The sequence below is a fragment of the Rhyacophila brunnea genome, unplaced genomic scaffold (assembly GCF_057557595.1).
Source record: "Rhyacophila brunnea isolate RB1 unplaced genomic scaffold, BYU_Rbru_1.0 scaffold_5, whole genome shotgun sequence".
Lineage (NCBI taxonomy): Eukaryota > Metazoa > Arthropoda > Insecta > Trichoptera > Rhyacophilidae > Rhyacophila > Rhyacophila brunnea.
In genome coordinates this window covers 10419448-10442606 of record NW_028233170.1, presented here as the reverse complement: position 1 = coordinate 10442606, position 23159 = coordinate 10419448, and the positions used below count along the sequence as shown (strand labels likewise).

The following is a 23159-nucleotide window of genomic DNA, read 5'->3' as shown; positions in this document are numbered from 1 at the left end:
GCTCAGTATATATAATAAAATATGTAAGTAGGTACCTAACAAATTTTCAGACAATTTATAACTAAAAATGAAAGGGGACGTCATTGGCGGCACTTTGCCTAGTGACGTCACTGACTTTATAGGCGCAACAATGAAGGAAGTATGAAATATTTGAATTATCTAAATAACATGGTCATATGGTGGGGTCGTTATCATAGAGTGTTTGTAATAGCTCCGATGCGATGAGGTATTATGATCTTATTAAAATGAGACCATATTACTATTACATCGTTCAATTTTGTGGAATTTATTTATTAATTAAATACTTATAAAACCCAAGTTTATAAACGAAATATATATAAATATTTGATATTTTAAAATTTTTCAATTTTAAGTGAAATCATCAACTGTTTATTAGGTAGATATATATACATTTTTTTTACAAAACCGTTATTTCGTTTTGTTATGTTGTTTTGTCGTGGAACCATTACATCGAAACTTTCTATAATAATTATTATTAATATTTTAGTTTTGGTAGTGTATGTATACTGTTTAAACATCAAAGGTTTTAACTATAACGAAACTACAAAGAAACGTTTCGGCATAATTGTCACATCGGAGGTGCTGAACGGCATTACGCGGAGATTTCGTTGATCAATGACAATATAACGTTCACAGTTAAGTTGTCGAAATATATGTCTTCATTATTTAAATATATATAAGTATACTATATGTATTTCTAAACGTATATTTATTTATAATATAACTCTAGCCTTGATAGAATCGTAAATCAAAACCATATTACATTTGTATGAGTTCAACACTGACCTTAATTTTTATTTTCTCGTGTAAATTGTATACTTACTATTTTTTTGTGCGCCGACCATAGAATGTAGTAAGTAGGTACGTACATTTTAATTTGATAGTGTATGAAAGAATAAAATTATATGCATTATAACATTAATCATCTGTGGCCAGTACCCCTCCTACATAATATCAAGGTTAAAAGCCATCCACCTTTAAATCACAATAAATGATTTGGATTTAGAATCGGGTTCATATTAGCATACAACATGGCCTCAGTGATTAGTATTATGATTTATCGAAACATGACTACACAAATCATCATCATCAGCCAGGGTCAATCCACTGCTGGATGAAAGCCTCCCCAAGCTTTCTCCAACTCTCTCAGTCCTGTGTCGTTCGCTGTCACGTATTTCCGCCGAACTTTACCAGTTCGTCAATGCGACCCTGTGGCCGTTTCGTACCCCTTGGGTACCATTGGATGACGGCATTTGTCCAGCGGCCGTCCTTTCAGCGAGCTATGTGCCCCGCCCATCTCCATTTCAGCTGTTTGGCAACGTCTATTACATCGCGTACTTTTGTCTGCTTCCTAACCCATTCGTTTCTCTTACGGTCCTTTCGCGACTACACTACACAAATAACATAATATATTATAATGGTACCTTACCGGACCTGTCAGAACCCTAAATTTATTTAAAAAATTGGTACCCGTGGAGAAAATCGAATAGAGTTCGGTAAACGTACTTCTAATATACCCATAAGTTCACACTTATATATATATATTATGGAAAATACGTGAGAATGTTAGATTACATTTGTATTTATTAACATTTTTCAAATATGTAACTGGCATCAAAAATAATAGAACAAGAATAATACAAAATTGAATTTTACCCAAATGGAACCTCCAGAACAGGGAACTCAGAAATGATGAGAGCTGAAATACCTAACAGGCAAGAAGAAGCAGGTAGGCGACCTTGAGTAAGGAAGAATACGGGATAAATTTAAACGTGTATCAAGAATACGTCATACTATTACGTCGAATACTGACAACTGCTCTCGGTTTATGCATTGACGCTCATTTAGTATTGGTGTATTACACACACTATTGCACGTCTATAATGTGTGATTCATTTTCGTAGGACACTCACACGTCATTCAGAACCCTGGTCAAAATCTACTGTGTTGGTATATAGCCTATCGGAATTATATTTATTATCTGTTTTTTGCTCTAGAATCAGAAAGATGTTACCATATATATTTATTATCATATAGATACTTACTTTAATTTGTAGGTATTCAACCACATTTCATTTTAAAGGTACTTATTTGTAGAAGGTTTAAACGGTTGTCTTTTGTTTTAATATTTTTTATTAAAAAGTACATCCTCTACCCGATTTGGTCAGTTTCCTTTCAACAGTCGATCGTGTAACAACCCCAAAAAAATTAGCAATGGTCCAGAACAAATAAAAGTTAACGAAAAATTTGCTCGACAGGCTGAATTATTTATTGTTGTCAAACAAAATCATGATCCATTCTTGGATCGAATTATAAAGGGTGATGAAAAGTAGATCGTTAACATTTACAATAATGTTACGCGTAAGCGACAATATTTTGCAATGACAGCTTCTCTATCTACCACTAAAGCCGAAATGCACCAAAAAAGTAATGTTGTATGTGCGGTAGGATATTCAGGGCATTGTGTGTTATGACCTTTTAAAAGCGAATGAGACGATAAATGCTGTGAAGTATTAAATAATTGGATAATTTATACCAGGCATTAATTATTAAAAAACGACTGTATTTGATAAACAGGAATGGCGTTATTTTCACATGTTTCATCCATCAATCACACAAAGAAAAATGATTGACCTGAAATGGGAAATTTTACAACATCCCTCATACTCCCGGACCTAGTGACTAGGTACGTTTTATTCCGATGTCTCCAAAATTTTCCAATTTAGTTTAAAGGGAATGGGACAACTGGACTCCGGACAATTGGACGCCGCACTGTCGTAGACACGTATACAGAACGTAGACGAGGTATTTTAATCAGTTTCTATCTACTATTTAGTAGTTTTAATTCAACATAATGAATTCTTTATTGCGGATTGAGAATTATCATGCCTAAGGCTTTATATAAAATAAAAAACTCTTTTTTCGTTGGAACTTAAACATATGCACGATTAAATCATTATTTACGTCTGCATATTTACATTCTCACCAACTATTAAATCATAATAATATAATCATTTAAATACAAATAATAATATTAAATATTTTAAAGTACCTATAAGTACCTAACGTCTATTTATTTTCGAATTCCGTGGCGTCCAGTTGTCCGGTGCCAAGTCGTCCTAGACTCTTTTGTCGGTTCCAAAGTAATAAATGGCTTCTTAAGGTTCAATTTCGGTTTCATTTCCAGCTCTGGTGGTGATTACGCTATAATAGATATATTTGTCTTGAATTAACTGTAACACATGACAGTGTACATATTGTAATAATACGTAATATAGAGCGAGATAGGTAGAAGACGTATTAAACATACGCAAATTCAAAATTTGAAAAATAGTTTATTTTAATCGGGTCGTGAAAGAAAATATATGAAACTCTCATAATAGTTTGACAGATGCTTACAGTGCGTTAATAGTATATTGTTTGATTATCGAAAAATTACTGGGTTTTCCAAGAGATTTAAGGGTAATTATAATAGGGACAGGGTGCCGTAACCGACTGTAACCTTGGGCAACATACACAACAAAAAATAGAAACATTATGGACGAGGAAGAACCTAAGCGTCGCTGCTTGACAAAATGAACGAGTTCAACGATGGTGGGCTTGGAAAATTCAGGAAACTCTATAAAGACTCCATCAAGCCGATGCTGCATTTCAGAGGCAAATAATTGAGTCTGAAACACTAGAACAACGACGGCATGACAGGGCATACACGTAAAGTAAACGTATAAGAGAGGGGTAGTCAGGGAGAAGACGCACGAGAATATTGATAGGTGGTTCAGTTACCTTTTAATATTTGCTAGTAGGATAGTTCATATTCTATGAATAGGTAGAGTACCTATAATATATTATCCTTCATAACTTTGCACTCCGGCTCTAGAATGAAAATGATGTAATATATTCTAAAATTTATTTTTTTACATATTATTTATCTATTTATTTATTACTACATATTATAATAATACAAATGAACATCATTTGATCTAATTTTATGCGAGGTTATAAGGCAAAGAGGAAAATCAGTGTAATGAAGAGTGCAAAAAGGTGCAAAGTTATAAAACTTATACTCTAGCTAAGGTTGCCAAATGTAATAAAAAAAACATATTGATAAAACTACGTTATTTACAGAACACATATATAACACTTGATATTGAAAAATGGTAAATAATTAATATAAACTAGTTTATCTCCAATGTAAAAATGTTGTTTTTGGCAAGTATACCTACGATAGTTGAATATTTTAAATTCATAGCTAGGCAGTTGGATATAATTATACCATTACAAAATTAATTATTCATATTTCATACTGAATGTTAGATACTAGTTTCAGTGGCGGCTCTAGTCTCTATCATAGGAGCTCAAGGTGATGGTGCCCATTAACTCATTCGCTGCTGACTAGATAATGATTTTTTTAATTACCACCTTTAAAATGCACGTTAATTACATCGATCGGCCGCTTGGTCATTACGCGCCAGGTGCGTCTTCAGCGTCCAAAGTATTAATAATTAACACGTTCCATTCTGGCCAGTTAATTACCACAACTCGGTCACTGCTAAGACACGCCTGGCGTGTAACAATTAACATGATGATAAATATATATAAACATGATGATAGATAAATGTGGTAATCAACTAGTCAGCAGTGAAAGTATTAGTATCTAATGGCCACGCACTTAGCGCGTCTTTAGCAGTGAAAGACTTTTAAAATAAAAAGACAAAAGATAACATGTGTTGGTACAAGTTGGTTCACAGGAAGCCAGGCGGGAACCACGCTAATTTTCATAGCAGATTTTGGCAAAATTCATGAAAACCTAACCTAACCCACCTTACCTAACAAATAATCCAGTGTATCGGCTATTTTCAAAATTTATTTGCCGCTGGCTTCCTGTAAACCGACAAGAACCGTGTTTTATTTAGACATGAATTTTATGTCAGTAATATACCACCCAAAGAGGTTGGACGGTTTTTAATATATGACCATAATATATTTCCGATACAATATTTTACGGTGAAGTGTGATACGGCGGACTGCATACGTACAAATTTCCGGACACGTAACATCTTAATAGCCACGGTGCTAAGAATACGAGTTCACAACTTGACAATAAGATAGAAACATTATTTTGAAACCTTTCACGCCCAGGGCTGGATTTAATATGGACTAATATTTTCGAAACCTTATCGACAGATTTTACTTCCTTTAATGCCAATGGAGTCGGAAATTTTGACAATGATAGGTTTTAATGATTTAATAAGTGATTTTGCTTAGGTAATTAAACAATCTTTTTGGGGCCCCCCAATATGAATTAGCCATATGCCCCTTCAAGTGTAAATACGGCCCTGTTACCGATAATGAATGAATGAACTATATACATAATGCTCGTTTGTTTAGAAATGTAATAATTGTCTACTTATATATTTATAGAATATATTAGACATTTTTATTGTTACTCAATCAGAATCTTACTACATTGTGGTAATCATCAATAATTCATAGCTGAATTAATTATGTTGCCAAATTATAAAGTTGCCGCTTACTAAAGCAAACCCAGTTTTATTAATAATATAATCAAAACTAGTTTTGTAGTATCTCCTATATATTATTATCCTAAGAGATTTTGGAAAATTCACTAACAGCTCATTTAAGCGACATTTTATTGTTATTTTTACATCTTCACTTCGAAATGTGCGCTACCGATTCATCTACCGTTTGAATTGACCACATTTCACAAATTTTCAATGATTTTACAGGTACTTGACGTTTATTTTTATAAATAACGCTAATTTCTTCATATAACACACCGCGCGCCATTCACGTTCAAATTGGGGATATATTATAATATACGCAGTGCCGTAATTATTTTTTAATATGCCCTGTACTAGGTTTTATTTATTTGTATTAGTATTTTAAAAAAATTGACAATACCTACTATTCTTGCGTAGATACCTACATAAAAGTTTTTTGACCATGTTCGATCCTAAGATCATAATATCGACTGTGATTAGGGAAAAGGGCGTAACCCTCGATTTTTCTAAAAGGGCTTTTATTAGATATTAACAATGTATACAACTAAATACACGTTCTGTAAAAAGGAAGTAAGCTACAAATGCCGATTTATTATCTAAATTCAGGTTTTAATTGAGTTTTAATTTAAGGAAAAAAGCATTTACCCTCAATTTTAATGATTTTTTTGTAATAACTTCTTTACTTATTAGTAGATCGAAAATATATTACACAAAATCATCAATCATCATGCACCCAATGTCTGTGCCTATTTTTTTTTATTAATATTGAACCAAAATCATTCGAAAAACGTTTTTTGCTTCTCCTGTAAAATTTGTTCTGTCTGGGTTACGCCCTTTTTCCTAAACACGGTCGATATGGGCCTCCAGAGCGTGGAGGTTTCTCAACCTATGAATCCAAACAAACATATAGCTCTTAGTTTTACAATTGTTGGATGATTTTATTTTTATTTTTTTATTACCTCAATAAAAAAAAAGACCACTGATATTTCCTGGCAACATCGATATTATATAACATCTTTGTAACCCCTAGAACCTATATCGGTTGTCAGAATGCGTTCCGCATAATAATATACGAGAAGTCTATCCGCGCCTGGTCTATAAAATATTATAATTTTGTTGCCTGGTTCATTTCAGGACCCCCCCCCATCTTCCTGGGGCCTATGCATGTTCACATGTTTCACATGACTAATTATAACCATGATTATAGGTAGTTATACGAATATTAAATTTGGAAAGATATAAAAAAATCTCATGTAAGTAGTTAATTTTGTCACGCTATTACGTGTTGAAATTATTACTATGTTGATGTAATAAATTATTACTTACCTGTTTTTTAAAATACATGAATGCAATTTATTTTACTGTTCTTAAAGCTAGTATTTTTTCTCGTGGTAACTGGAACACTTTTTATAAGCCGTAAGTAAGTGACATTGGTCGATTTGACATCAAGCAAGGCTGAGTTTTTCATTCTAATAAATCATTATGGTAAATTCATTGAGATTTTCAAGTGTATCTTAACAGTTTACTATTAATAATAATTATGCCAAACAAATTAATAAGTATAATATTATAACTAGTATTATATTCTATAGTATATTACAGTGGCGAGGGGTGGAGGTGGGCTTTTGAGATTCTACTTATATTTTAGACACTATTTTTCTCGGATCTTAATAGCCTCCACCCTTCGCCACTGGTATATTAGTCTATGATTATAACAGTACCTACTGTAAACATGTCCACATTGTAGCATGGACGCGAAAAAATGATAGGTATTCACTATGGGTATTAATTACTTACAACTTATAATATAAAACAATATACCTACGAGATACCTACCTATTAAAAGTTGCGGATTTTTTTTCAGTATTGAAATCTTCTTCCCCGTATCTACGGCATGAGGGGCGTCAGATCGCGTAGGACTGAAGGTAGAGAACCTTCACGCTGGTGCCCTCTGGAAACGATAAAAACCAAGGCCTGAACATTGAAGTTAAATTCACTCCACCAAACCCGCCCCGTACCACCTTCGGTCTTAATCGAGAGTATCACGGGACCCGCCAATTGGTGATGTGAAGCTACTTATTTATTAAATCAAAGAACGAAGCTAATCATACAGGCAGCAATATTTATGTGAAGAGATCTTCACGCCCATAGTAAGACGCCGCAAATTTTTTGAAAGCAAGATATAATTGGCCTTAGTAGCAACCAGGTCGGACGGGCCGATGGGTCCAACAGCTGGTTGGACCGACCTGAGCATTTCCTCCCGTTCAGAGCACATACTCAGACACTCCCATAGGATGTGGTTGACATCCTGTATTTCCCCTCCGCATGGACATGTCGGACGGCTTGCAAGTCCAAGCTCGAAGCGCTTGCCAGCGAATCCACCATGACCAGTCACAAATTGACTGGTGTAATGGTCTGGAGTCAATGAGTGGGCCTGAAGAAAAACGAACCACAAGTGCGAGTGAGAAAGCATTCGGCATGCTTATATTTCCGTAATATGCGTTAGTGTAAGATCTCATTTCTACGGCCGAATTAAATTGTTTTTGTACACGTCGCCGGTAAATATTGGTTAGAATGACTCCATTCATTCAAAAACTGTGTGCACGTATTGCTGAAATTTATTGTCTTTGTGTTAAATATAAAGTTAGTGGTAATTATTTTTAGTTAGTTTAGTAGAATTAATTATGGTTAACTACGTTGTGTTTAAATTTGGTAGCCGTATTGAGAAGCGAGGTTATAGTTAGTCATATTAAATTGGGTATAATGATTTTTTATATAAAAAAAAACATTTCCTAGCACTAGTAATTACAAACATTTTTGTTTTTTGGAGACCTTGAGAAATTTTGGGGGATTTTCTAGGGGAAGGCTGACACATAATAATGTGTCCATCCACACTTGCGAGTATCAGCCAAGCCGAGTGCACGCGGCATTAGTTTCGACTAAAAAACGAATGTCTAAATCGGTAAAGTTAATAAAAATAATAACCAACTCAAACTTTTCAATATCGTTATTCCTATGTACCAATTAGGTAGGTAAGGTACTGTTAACAAAAACACTGCGTAGGTATATATTTTGTGATGATTGCGTGGTATTTATTTTATCAAACATTGAAGCTAATGGCTCCACCAAACCACATCCGGTCTTAATCGGTCTATTACGAGACCTTACGTTTGATGTAAAGCATCATTTTTTTATTTTCAATTTCAATTTATTTATTTTTAACATATTGTGGACATTACAAATTATAAGTTTGAGACGTTCACAACATGACATTTAGAAACAAAGAAATATAAAACAGTATTACATAAAACAAGAGATAGATCAGTACAGATATAGATAGATAGTTATTAAGCAGTAGAAATGTGTAAATACAAAAAATATAAATTAGATAGGTACAAGGAAGTACACCGGATGAGTTAAGCAGACCCTATTTTAAGAATTTATAAAACAACGTCCACCTATACTCATCCTCACGTAGGTGGAATATATCAACACCCGAAGCAATTTCGTTGAACATAGTTATCGTCCTCCGAATTGGCATTACCAGCGGCAGATTGGTTCTGCACCTTGGGAGAATAAACAACGGATGGTCTCTATGTCTAAGATAGTTATCAGGGACACACAGGTCAACGATGATAATGAAAACACCACTGAACATTTATGTACTGAAATATGACTATATTCTAAAACATTAGAGCGAAAGGTTTAAAAGAATACTATTTTATGTAATAAAAATACTTTATGCAGTCATCAAATGTTTAAAATAAATATAAAGGATAATAAGGCTTCAAAATTATATAAATAGATTATCTACAATGTTTAAGGTATGTATAAGGATCATGCTTTGAAAATAGAACAAAAGCTCCATTTTTACCTACGCTGAGCATGTCCCCCCTTAAAAGTGCCCATGGGAGAAAGGAGCACATATAGAGGCAAACTTAAAAAAAATGTGGTAAATAACAAAAGCTAATACAAAACTGTCGAACAATCTAAATAAAGAGATCTTCACGTTGACAAAAATTAGTATTTTCATGGTGGAATTATTTGTTGTAACTTTTAATGTGTTTGAATAAATTTAGACGACGCTGTCGTATAATTATTGAGTCTTCACTTCATAATAACCCGTAACTTCAAAAATATTTCATACGTTTGCCTATAACTGTCTTGGCAAACTAAAGAGGTACTATCACCCCGCCATCATCAAGTACTACCGGGCCCCAAGTCCAAAATTATACAGTTTTTTGCTATATTAAATATAAATGACTTATAACATTTATCGTAATTTCTTTGTTGGCGCCTGCATTAATTATATATACTTATATATACTAAATAAGTTTAAATATATTTGTATGATTCCCTTTTCCTACTTGCCCTCAACTGACATATACATTTAAAAAAGTATAAAGTTTGTTCGTTCAAATTACCTTCACTGGCTATTCCAATTTTTAATTTTCATGACAGAAAATGTTTCCATATTTTGGATTCGATTTTAATTTCTTTTGTTTGACTTGGCCGTCAGAATTATTTTCATTTTCACATATTGTATGCTTGTCAGATGAAGCATGTCGTTATTAATTATGTTAATATAGGATAATGTATATCGGTCAATGAAGAGACCTCGTTCGAAGCCGAGTGATAGTGTATGATAAATAATATTGAAAGCATTTCAAAATTTCGGAAAATTTAATCTCGATATTCGAGATTGACCATTTCTGATAATATGTCGAGGCGAGATTTCTCAATCACAAGCTTTAGTTTTATGTGATGATCTGGTATATGGGTGAGCTTTTGCTATGCGGATGCCTTTTATATTATGCAAGATATCTGTCACATTTTCCCACTAATTTTAATTAATATTCTTTTTTATTTCAGTTGTTACCGGTTCAACTGATGGAATCGGCAAATATTATGCCAAAGAGCTTGCCAGGCAAGGACTCAATTTGGTATTGATAAGCCGAACAAAGGAGAAACTGCAACAGGTTGCTTCAGAAATTGGTATGTACGGATATATTACATTATTATAATTAATCAAACAAAATGTATTTACCGGTACAGCAGCTATTACATTTGCCCTGCTGTGAGACCTCCAAATAAAAAAAAATATTAAAAAAAACTTGCAATATTATAAAACCTTTCATTGAAAATATTGAATGCAGTGAATAACTGACTGCGGTTGAGAAATAATCATTTTTTATGGATTTCGGATGATTATCATCACCGTTAAATTATTTATATCGAAATAAAAACTAACTATTTCTTAGAATATTGAGAAAAATACACTGCCTTTAATAGAGTTTATAGATGCAGTTTTTGATATCATTTGCGCCAATTTGGAATAAATACATTTCATATTTTATGTTGGGAGGTCAGTTGACGCAGCGATAGTAGCAGTATGACTTAAAATTTCAATTTAAATATCAAATCAAATGACAATGCAAAAATTTTAAATATAATTCAGAACGAGAAATAAATTGGTAGATAACACAAACTTGACTATTTTAACTGATAACTAGCATAAAAGCGTTGACTCCGTGAAAAGGTTTGTTTGGGTACCTACTACTTTACTTTAGGTATCATAATATGTTACGTAAAAGTACTGGAGAATAATTTGAGAATGGTATTACAAAAGAGATTATTTAGTGAACTTGTATTTCTTACATGGTATAAGTAATTAAAATAAATATTAAAAATAGTGTAAGTACCTTGTAATCTTGTATCATATATAATATTGAAAACCTTAGTGTAATGGTAATGAGTTAAGAAACAGGCGATATTAATAATTTTATCACAATATAAAATTCATAGTCGTAATTATAATTAATACCTATTGGTCTTACGAGAACAAAAATTGAAGGAGAATTTAATATTTCGTAATTGATAAATAAGTTATACAAATAAAAATTGATGCAGATACGAAATTTTGTCATCACCTAAATCACTTATATTTATCTACGAATATTTGATTGGTAATATTATAATAATATATACGTTATAAATGTTAGTGTGTTCGGTTCATTGTTGATGCTTTAGCAAATTTGGTCTAATGTTCTAATTTTTATGAGAGAATTTAGAATAATAGAAATATATGCATTCAAAAAAAATAATAACTTTTATTGTAGTCAGATTAGTTTTTAAATTAATGCTAACCAGAAAACATAATATTGGAATCATGATAACAAAAAGGTTAAAAATAATCATTATGATAATGAATATACATATTCAGGCGCGCATACAGAATAATGGTTTGGGGGAAAGGGGGTGTACTTCTGAAAAAATTGCACAATAAATTATTATTGATTTTTAAAGCGGTTTGAGGAGACGGGACTAACAAAATCCTGTGAATATCACTTACTTCCATATTTACCCCGCTTACAATTTATAACTTCTCACTTTAATCACATAATATCACGCTTTTCCATGTACATTCCCCACACCCAGACACTCCTAACTTTGAGCCTGGCGATAAACACTTGACCTGCAGATATAACTGAGCATGTTCACCTACGAGATATACCTAGCTGTCGCGCGTAGTTTAACTGTCATAACTAACATAACAGTATCCGTTTGTGTCGTCCGCGCAGTCTTGTCTTTAAGACATTTTAGGCATACCGCATCGGGTTATTGAAGCAAACATTATATGCCCCAGATAGTTGAAGTTGCACCAATTTGACCAATGGGCTCAATCCGGCTATTCGACAGCGAAATCATTCGGGTCACGATCCTCAGTCATGAAATCCTCACGAAGAAGATGAAGAAGTAATATTCCATTCACCTAAATATTTTTTTTGTTCCTGGGGGTGGGGGCTCTGACTCGAAATCTCCCCTTTGTGTGCGCGCGTGGTAGGTTGACAACGCTGATTATAATAATAGGTCTGCATTTTTAATTCCGGATTAGATTGGAATCAAGATAGAAAAAAGGGCAACAATTTTCGTTGCGATATTGAAACCTAGTCGTATTGTATTGTTCTGTTATTTTAAAAAAATCCTAACATTGAAGTATAGTCTCGTAAGTATTGTAATTATAAAATAATCGAATTTTTATGATAATCCCAAATAAGCTCTTTGCAATCCACGGTGCTAGGTATTGTAATAACGTTATCCATATAATCATTTTGTGGTTGCGTAAAAAAACCTTGAACGTAACTTTTTGTCTATGGAACCTTACTAACCTACCTAGCATTTAGAATGCCAGCCAAATTTAAAAATATTAAATATAATATAAAATTTATCGTTGTAAAATTCTTACCTTGATTTTTTTAATCTGAAGCCATGAAACGTCTACGGACGTAAATACGGTTATAATGGTAATTGCATTAAGATTTAAGATAAATGAGTTTTTTATGGCGATTTGCTTCGACAATTCATTTAAGCACTTATTGCTCAAAAGATGAAGTTGTACTCATCGGTGGCACAATTTTCTACTGTAAGTATTCTAACAACCAAATAAATAATATATAATACTGTTGGAGATGCTGAATAAACTTTCTTCTGATCCACTCAACCGACCCATTTATTTTATTATTGAAAGAAATGTAAATATTAGTTAGCATTATTTTCATTCGTAAATATTTTAAAAACATTTATTCGGCTTCATTCATTTCTTTTAATAATAATAACATAGATTATAATATTTTTTTACCATGTCCGATCCTAATGAGATCATAACAATATGGCTATACCTACTTCAGCTGAGGCATGGTCTAAAACTAAAAAGATCGTGACTACGCGACGCGCAGATTGTGCAAACGACGCGTGCCGAACAAAACATAATTTGTCATAAAAATTCAACATGCTTCCATTTAATGTTATATTTATTGTTATATTAGTAATAATAATAATAATAATATATACATTTACATGTTTTCTTTTCCGAGTATATGAGTAATGTTTTTTAGTCATCTTTACACGATTTAAGAATTAATTCCTCCGACGCCATCACAAAACAAATTGATGTGTTCACGCCTCGACTACCGCTCTCCGATTGACAATGAGCGTGAAATTTCGTCCCACCTATTGTTGAAAATTATTTGCCGTTTCACTGATGTATGCTCTTAACAGGTTTTTGTTTTTTACCAGAAATGGATGTTAGCCACTTGATCAATCTATTAGGTCCATACTCTGACTCAAACACAAATTGAAAAACAATATGTGTAATTTCCAGACCCAGGATTCGCACCTGGGACCCGCGACGTTATTGGCCGACGTTTAAGCCGCTCGACCATCTTATTAAAACTTATTTTTATTACGAACGTTCCCTTTAATACCTATATAATATGTTTAAATATTAAAAAAAAATTGCCGGAGATTTGAAGGACACAACTCGTGCAAAGGAGACTTCAGCGGGAAAGCGAGATGTCACTCCCAAGGCCTCGACGTCTCAGAAATCTGATGGGACACCGGTATCAGCAAATGATGTGTCTCTTGGAAACTCCACTACCGGTGAAGAATGGTCAACGGTAGTGAAGAGGAAGAGGGCAGCCATTGCGATTCGTGGTAGCTTTGGTGGGGCGGTGAGGGGGGCGGAGGTGGTTAAAAATTACCACTTCTACCCCTTTCATCGCGACACCACAGTTGCGAACTTGAACGACTATATTAAAAAAATTACTAATTGTACTGCTGATTTCACAGTAGTTAAACTGAAGTCAAAAGGTGATTACGCTTCATTTAAGGTAGGGATCCCTACTAAGCTAAGTACGTTGGTTTTGAAGGCGGAAAATTGGCCCCGCCATTCATTTATTAAAGAATGGGTTGCCAGGATGGAAACACCACGGCTACCGAGTAGCTGACTTAATAATAACAATAAAAATAAGAATTGCCCTAAGCAATTATTATTCTACTACCAGAATGTTCGGGGCTTGAAAACAAAATCTGTCGATTTTTTGAGCAATGTTTTGGCTGATGACTATGACATCATAGGGTTAACTGAAACATGGCTCAATGATAGTGTTTTTAGTCGTGAATATTTTGGAAGTGAGTACTCAGTCTTTAGGAGGGATCGAGACTCCGGCGCAGGCCACAGGCAGGGTGGGGGTTGTCTTTTGGGGGTTAGAAGTATGGAAGGGTTACAGGCCGAACGTTTCCGTGCTTTGGAGACTCAAAATGAGGACCTTTGGGTGAAACTGACCTACGACGGAGACACTATTTACGTTTGCGTCATTTATTTTCCACCAGCAAGTGACTTGGAGGTGTATAAGTGTTTTATTGAGAGTATGCTATCTAATATCAACTTAATTGGAGATAGAAAGATTATTGTAATGGGAGATTTTAATCTAAACTCAGCACGTAGTGGTAAAAGAGTCAGCGATGACCTTGAATTTCTATCTTCTGTTTTTGGATTTTCTCAGCACAATGATGTCTCTAACTCTAGCAATGGACTTTTGGATAGGGTATTTAGCAATATCGACTTATCGCTTTCACGATGCATATCTCCTCTTGTACGCGAAGATGTGTATCATCCAACTTTAGTTTTTCTGCTCAGGTTTCGGTCGACTCGTCCGCTTCAGACTCCAATTCCCTCTTACAAAACCAACCAATTCGGCGGGTGGAGGTTTGAAGGCGGAAACTTCAAGCTACTTTACTCATTGATGAGTGAAGTGGACTGGAGTGAGTTGCTCGAAATTTGTGATGTGAATGAGGCGGTACAATGTTTTTACAATATTGTGTATAATATTTTTGATCAATGTTTTTCGAGGAAGTCGCCATGTCGTGGTGGAAGGCGATACCCGAGGTGGTTTTCTCGGGAGATTATTGGGGACATTAAGGTCAAGCATAAATATCATACAGTATGGAAGGCTGGGCATGATCAGACTGACTATATCATGTTTAGCATCTATCGTTCGAAAGTGAGACAAGCTGTTCGACGGGCCTATCGAACATATATGGAAACGGTAGGAGATTCCATTCGCGAAAATCCTAAATTGTTTTGGAATTACGTAAAATCGTTAAGAAGAGATGGTGGGTTTACTGATAGGATGAGTTGGAAAGGCGAAGAGGTGACCGGACATGGAGTGGCAGAAGCATTTGCTGGTCATTTCAAGTCTGTCTACGCAAGTAGTATTCCAAATCTGGATGTTGCCTCAACGTCAGGAAAACCGTCATGTGGTGCCCAATCCGTCGATATTTTTTCAATTAATGAGGGCTATGTACTTCAGTTTATTAAAAAACTGAAGAATACTCGCTCTTTGGGACCTGATTATGTTCCTACATTTTTTTTAAAGGGTTGTATTGACTTTGTTAAAGGCCCGCTTTCATATATATTTAATCTCGCAATGGAGACAGGTATCTTCCCGGAAACGTGGAAGATGTCGAAGGTTACTCCAATCCATAAGAGTGGTACAGAGTCATCAGTGGAGAATTACAGGCCGGTAGCTGTTCTCTCTGCACCAGCAAAAGTTCTTGAGATGATTATGCACAACATGATTTATCCAAAAATTGAGTCATTCATAATAAATGAACAGCATGGATTTAGAGCAGGCCGATCAACGGAAACTAACCTGATGGTATTTACCGATTATGTGTCATCGGCTCTGGATAGAGGCCACCAGGTTGACTGTTCTTACAATGACTTCTCGAAAGCATTTGACAAGGTCGATCATGACATCCTGATGGAAAAACTCCAACTTATTGGATTGTCGGATCGATTTTTGAAACTATTCGGGAGTTATTTTAGGAACCGTCAACAATACGTATCGTACGGCCTTTATCAGTCACAGACCTTTTACACATTTTCTGGTGTCCCCCAGGGCTCAAACTTAGGGCCGTTGCTGTTCACGATTTTTATAAATGACATAGCATTGGTAATAAAAAATGCTATGTTTTTGTTGTTCGCTGATGACTTGAAACTCTTTTTGGAAGTTGTCACCTTGGACGATTGTCGTCAGCTCCAACTTGATATAGATAATGTATTAAATTGGGGCAGGCGTAACAAACTAGAATTCAATATTGATAAATGCAATCTTTTATCGTTTACCAGAGCCTCAAAAGTGTTGTTTTTCCAATACTCGATGCATGGCAGAGTTCTGTCACGAATATCATCTGTAAGGGATCTTGGCATTACGTTTGAGAGTAAACTGACATTTATTAGCCATATAGTTACCATTTGTAACAAAGCGCTTAAAATGTTGGGCTTCGTCATGCGTACTTCCCGGGTCTTTTCAGATGTTACGGTATTAAAACTTTTATTTAATTCTTTAGTTCGAAGCAGACTTGAGAGTGGGTCTATTGTTTGGGCACCGCACCAGTTGAAGTATGGCCTTATGGTGGAGAGGGTACAGAAGAAATTCTTGAGACTCCTTTACTTGAGGTTGTATGGATACTATCCGTGGCTTTATCCAACTGACTTTCTCTTAGGCATGCTTACATACTGCAGTCTGCAATTTAGAAGAAATCTTTATTTAGCTACGTATTTTTTTCGACTTATACAAGGTATAAATGAGAACTCTGCCATTCTGGGCAGTGTTGACCTGTGTGTCCCTGATAACTATCTTAGAAATAGAGACCACCAGTTGTTTATTCTCCCAAGGTGCAGAACCAACCTGCCACTGGTAATGCCAATTGGGAGAGTGATAACTATGTTCAACGAAATTGCTTCGGGTGTTGATATATTCCACCTACGTGAGAATGAGTTTAGGTGGATGTTGTTTTATAAAATCTTAAAATAGGGTCTGCTTAGCTCATCCGGTGTACTTCCTTGTACCTATCTAATTCATCTACTGATATATCTCTTTTTTTATGTAATACTGTTATATTTATATATCTTTGTTTCTAAATGTCATGTTGTGAACGTCTTAAACTTATAATTTGTAATGTCCACAATATGTTAAAAAATAAATGAATTGAAAATGAATTGAATTGAATTGAATTAAACAATGACCAACGTTTCACTACAGCCATTCTTTTCTTGTTATTTAGATACTCACTCTCTTTCGCGATATAATACTTTGATGAGTTCATTTATCTACGCAAATAATGGTGAATATTATGCACATAGGTACATTTTGTTGTAGGTACGTAATTTACTACTGAGGCGAGTTTATGATCTGTACATACAATAGACAAATTAGTTGGGCTTAAAAAATGTAAATCGTCTCGTATCGCATATGTAGCAAGATCCACATTTAGAGGTAGAGTATATGCTTCATAACTTTGCATTCCGGCTCTAGGATAAAAATAATTACAAGATAAAAAGAACTTTTTATATACCTACCACGCTTTTAAATTTTCTGTTGAATCATATAAACTTGACAATTCTATGTATTAATAATTTAGAACAAATAAGGCAATTGTCAACAAATCATTTGTTTGCTATTTTGCAACAAATAAACATATGTAGAATACTGAAATGCCATTTTGATTTCCATAGTAACGCGCGTATATATTAATAATTTAGTTGCTAGGACCACCCCTTAGCAACCAATAATAGTGGATTGGATTACGGATTTCTTCCGAAATAACTTTTCATACAAAACAGAATTAATTGACAATGAATTAAATTCTACTCAAAGATGGCTAAAAGTATTAAAAGAATCTATTGGCATCGTGTTCTGATATATTCTAAAAGTTTCAAATGTCTACTTATTCGGGAAGTTAGTTAAAAATCGATTGCAAGATTTGTACTGGAGAAACAACCACCAGACAAACAAGTACGAGCTAAGAAAAACTTGGTAATGATATTGTAATATATTCTAAAAATATATTTTTTTACATTTATTATCTATTAATTTTCTTATTACTACATATATTAATAGAAGTGAATATCATTTGATCTAATTTTATGCGAGGTAATCAGGGAAAGAGGCATACTATAATTGTTGTAGTAAAATGTGCAAAAAAGTGCAAAGTTATACAACTTATACTCTAATCCAGCGATACTCAACCTGCGGCCCTTTAAGCTTATATGTGCGGCCCGAAACACATTTATTTTCAGGAATTTCGTATATCTTGAGATTCGTTTCGACTTTGACGCACAGATAGTGACACCCGAAGAGGATTGTCATTATGGTCCACATCAGGTCTGGTATAAGAGTGTTGCTATTGCACACGATTAATTAAAAAAACACGCATAATTTTTAAAATCTCAAAAATGTTTTGTAAAAAAAGGGGGGGGGGGGGTTCATGATTTTTTTCGTCACACCAGTAGTGATGCGGCCCTCGTTACTTTACAAATATATGTATTTGGCCCGAAGAAAAAAAAGGTTGAGTATCATTGCTCTAATCGATGTTCAGATAATGTCAGACGCTTAATAATTAGGTAAAAGATATTTCTATTAATACAAATCGTTTAGTATGTCAAACGGTACACACTCATATGCGAATGGAATTTAATAAATGTGATGTTTCACTGATGTTAGTATGCACTGACATTTAATTGCCAGGATCGCATTGAGATATATACTCGCCTTGTAATAGTGTTACAAGCCTTGTTTTTTTTTATATATTATATAAATCATCAATATACTGATACAGCACGACAAGCCATTAGGAATTCTGTAGTTGCGGGATAGAAGTTTTTAAGTCACAATTTGACGAAAATTAGATTTTAATGCCACTATGTCATATGTGTAAAGAATTATTGTACTCATTTTTATGTATCACGGATTGTGTTACATGTCAGCAAAGAAAAGATATTTTAACTCGTAAAATATAATTTAAGTTGAGAAAATCAGTTTTAAATCTCAGTAAAATTACTTACCTATTCAAAAGTTGGAATATTTCACAATATCAAGAATTTAATCATACATAACTAACGTAATATCAATAATTTAACTTCTAAGCTTCATTATGTTGAAAATTGCGATTATCTCACTGCAACCAAATTCTCTTAAGTACTTTTACCTCGAAACCACAGAATTATTGCGTATGGTATCGTTCAACACTTTTGTTAAACATGTTAAAAAGAATGGTTTGGATTTGGTTTCCGTCGAATTACTGGGATATTCCCCATATTATATCAGTCCAATTTGCCCCTGGATATACTCATGACTTTTTAAAGATTATGAAGTATATCCAAGTTATAACATCAAAAACAAAATACCACATCACAGGATTGGAGATCTACACAGATGGCAGTCTAATCGATGACAAAGTAGGGACAGCATTTGTAGCCTACGAAAATGGAACATTAATAACCGCCCGAAAATTTAAGCTCGAAAGCTTTCCAAGCAGAAATATTGACTATCAGAGAATCTCTCGAGTGGACACTGAAAAGATTAAAGTTCCACAGATACAACTATGTTAACATATTCTCAGATAGCCAATCCAGTCTGGTAGCTCTCCAAAACCCATCATCCACACACCCACTAGTAAGGGACATTTTAACACTATCAGCACAGCTTCGAATGATAGGAACAAACCCTAGATTATTCTGGATAAGAAGTCACACAGGGATAGCTGGAATCGAAGAAGCTGATAAATTCGCTAAACAAGCCACAACAGATAAAAGACCTTCAACCTACGCACACTTCCCTCTAAGTTACGCAAAACAAAAACTAAATGACGACACAATAGAGCTATGGAACCACATATACACAACATCCCCCACAGGATCAATAACGCAGAAATTGATTCCAAACATAAACTCTGCCATCACTCTTGCCAGGAACATAAAAATATCACACGAACTCACACAGACAGGCCACGGAGCGGTGCGAGCTTATCTAAATAGATTTAAATTAAGGGATGATGACGGTTGTCCATGTGACGGCAACATATCTCAAACTGTGTGGCATGTCATCAACGACTGCCCTATACTAGAAAGGGAGCGATGGACTCTCAGGACTCGATGTAGACAGCATAATCATGAAATTGACCTCCAAAAGCCTCACGAAGTACTAAGCAATAGAACAACACAAGAACACTACACAAAATATTTAATCCTGGCCATAAAGAAAATTAAAGATATAAATGGAGGAATCTAATTAGCCCCACATCAATGCAACTAACCCTTGTACGAAAAAGCAAGGGCATGGTTATTAATATATATAAAAAAAGTTATACCATCAATAAAGTTATGTTACAATAGACTTATTGGTATTCATATTATTATCATAGGCATTTTTCATTGTTGAAGATCTTGACTCCTTTCCACGATGGTTCTTGATGATTCAGCTGGAGATGAGGCCCTTACATTGTCATAATTCTTGTTATATAGCCAAATACTTCCAGTAGGATCTTCATTTTAATATGCCTACATATAGTGCTTTTACATATAGTGTAGTTAACAACTTTTGAAACACGATTCATTTATTCAACAAAACAGTAATAATTATTAAATCGTGAATATTGCGATTTATGATACCCAATAAACTACGCTATCTCTGCCTTGACATGAAATAATAAAATTTGATTACCTTATAATACTCGTATTTATTTTGATGTGACATATTTTATAGCTCTTAATTTGAAGTGAATAATACGATTCAGAATAATAATTTGTGCGGTTGAATCACTTGTAAATAAATAAATATGTATAGGTATCAATTATATAAATATATCAATGATACCTACATATATATTTCGCCAGAGGTTTTCAAATCGCACTCCGTGGCCCACTGGAGCGTCGCAGGTTATGGAAAATTTTTAGCGCAGGACATTTCAGGTGATCTCAATGCACGGTCACAATAATAGACTCATACATTTCATTGGTGTTTTCTTCAATTACTTAGACTTTCCTTAATTAAAGTTATTAGTTGAGACAACTCCTTTATTTTTTTAGTCCTGTTAATGATATGACAATTGAAATACCTATCGTCAAACAACTTATTTGTGGGATATAATTAATATTGTACTGTTTATTGATGAATAATAAACAGTACAATATACAAAAGGGATGCATGCCATACAAACTTCATATTCAAGCATATGACTTATTTACTTGCTTCACCCTGTTATACTCCACCATTGGAGAGCTACTTCCCTCGATTCATCACCATGATTGGCATGGAGATGCTTTATAAATGTAGGAATCTACCCATAAACTATAATCATACACGTACACGAGGGAGATCATCGGGCCCGGACTCCACCTCCATGAACAAAAAAAAACAAATTATTTATATGAATGGAAAATTAATTATGGCGGTGATATACATAAAGTGTTGCTTTAAATATTGGTATGCAGCGTGTATAGAAGACAGAGCGGTGCGGACGACACAAACGGACCCCAATGGTCCTGATAATTACCTAGCACACTTACGTCTTAGCGTCCCACTGGTGCTGAATCAAAGTGCTGAACGTATGGAAATGGGTAAGTGCGAGGGTCTACCGCAGGCTGTAGATAGACTTTCCAATCTTCATAGCGAGTCGTATCCGACCATGGCAATGTACGCAACTTCGGCGAATTTCAATTATTATCTTATAGCATATAGCAGTTATAAGTTATAACTTATATTTTTTTCTAAATGGACCCACATAACCGACCATAAACAAGCCTAGTTTTCAATCCAAGCCATCAGTGTTGTCAGGCTTTAAATATAGTATGTTAAGTTACTCACTACAATGATATTATTAATTTAATAACATCTTAAATTATTTCTAACACACATATTAATTTTCTCATATCTGTATTGCAACATAGTTATTGGGTAATAAATAGTCAATTATATTTGATGCCCTACTATTGACTGCTTGTGCAATATTTTTGAATAGTAGGTACGTTAAAGATTATTATTTAGTATGCCGTACGTAAAGAGCTCTTGGAGATTTCTTAACACTTCTTCAGATCATTAAGAGGTTGTTCAAAGCCAAGCGATGATGCCATGCGTATTTTATAATGCATTATAGGTATCTTGGCTTTATGCTGGCAATTATTTTATGATCGTATTTTACGAACATACAAACTTTGTGATATATCTTAAATATAAGTATAGACCTCGGGTAACATTGACACTCGAATGCTGGGATTCCCAACCATGTTCCCGCGTGCACCCATGGACTCATTTGCACATGTTTTTTTTTAAACCAAAATATGACCGTATTAATATTTAAAATCGATTAATAAAAAAATATGTCAATTGAATTTTTGGTTTAGTTGATTGGATATATTAAATTTATCGTTGATCTGATGTATGGTTGAACAAGCAATCCGGTGTATCTAAAAAAATATCTCTCCCTAAAATGTGGGGGATAGGTACAAGATACTTATATTGGTTCAACTTATTTATGCGAATCATTATTTTCATCAACGTACATTTACGTATCTAATAAAATCTAATAAAACCGCAACTCACTGATACAATTAAATCACTGTTTAAGAATATAATCCACATATATTCTTAAATATGAATAAACTATTGAATAAATCCAATGCCAAAGATCCCACTAATTAAATTGTCATAAATATATTTTTTTTATATTTAATAATGTTCTTAAATAATATTTTAAACTTCATTAATACAAGGTTATTGGACAAGAGGTTTGCTAAAACTATATAACTGATATTTATTTGTCAACTATGTATGAAGTATTCTCTATGTTATTTATTTATTTAAGAATACAAAACATTGTGGACGTAACAAATCTAAATTCAAGACGTACACAACATGAAATTTACATTATAAGTCAAACATTACCCTCACAAGAGAGAAGAAGAGAATAAAGAAAAAAATATATGATAACAAT

At 34.0% G+C, this 23159-nt stretch overlaps 1 protein-coding gene across 1 annotated transcript in view; it reads left to right on the top strand.

The window, feature by feature from the left end:
• Positions 1-23159, top strand: part of LOC147066026 (inactive hydroxysteroid dehydrogenase-like protein 1) — a 76025-nt gene that overhangs the window by 32238 nt on the left and 20628 nt on the right. The window contains exon 2 of the mRNA XM_085955585.1: positions 10416-10538. Coding sequence (XP_085811711.1) covers positions 10416-10538 — 123 coding nt within the window. The remainder of the gene's footprint in view (positions 1-10415; positions 10539-23159) is intronic.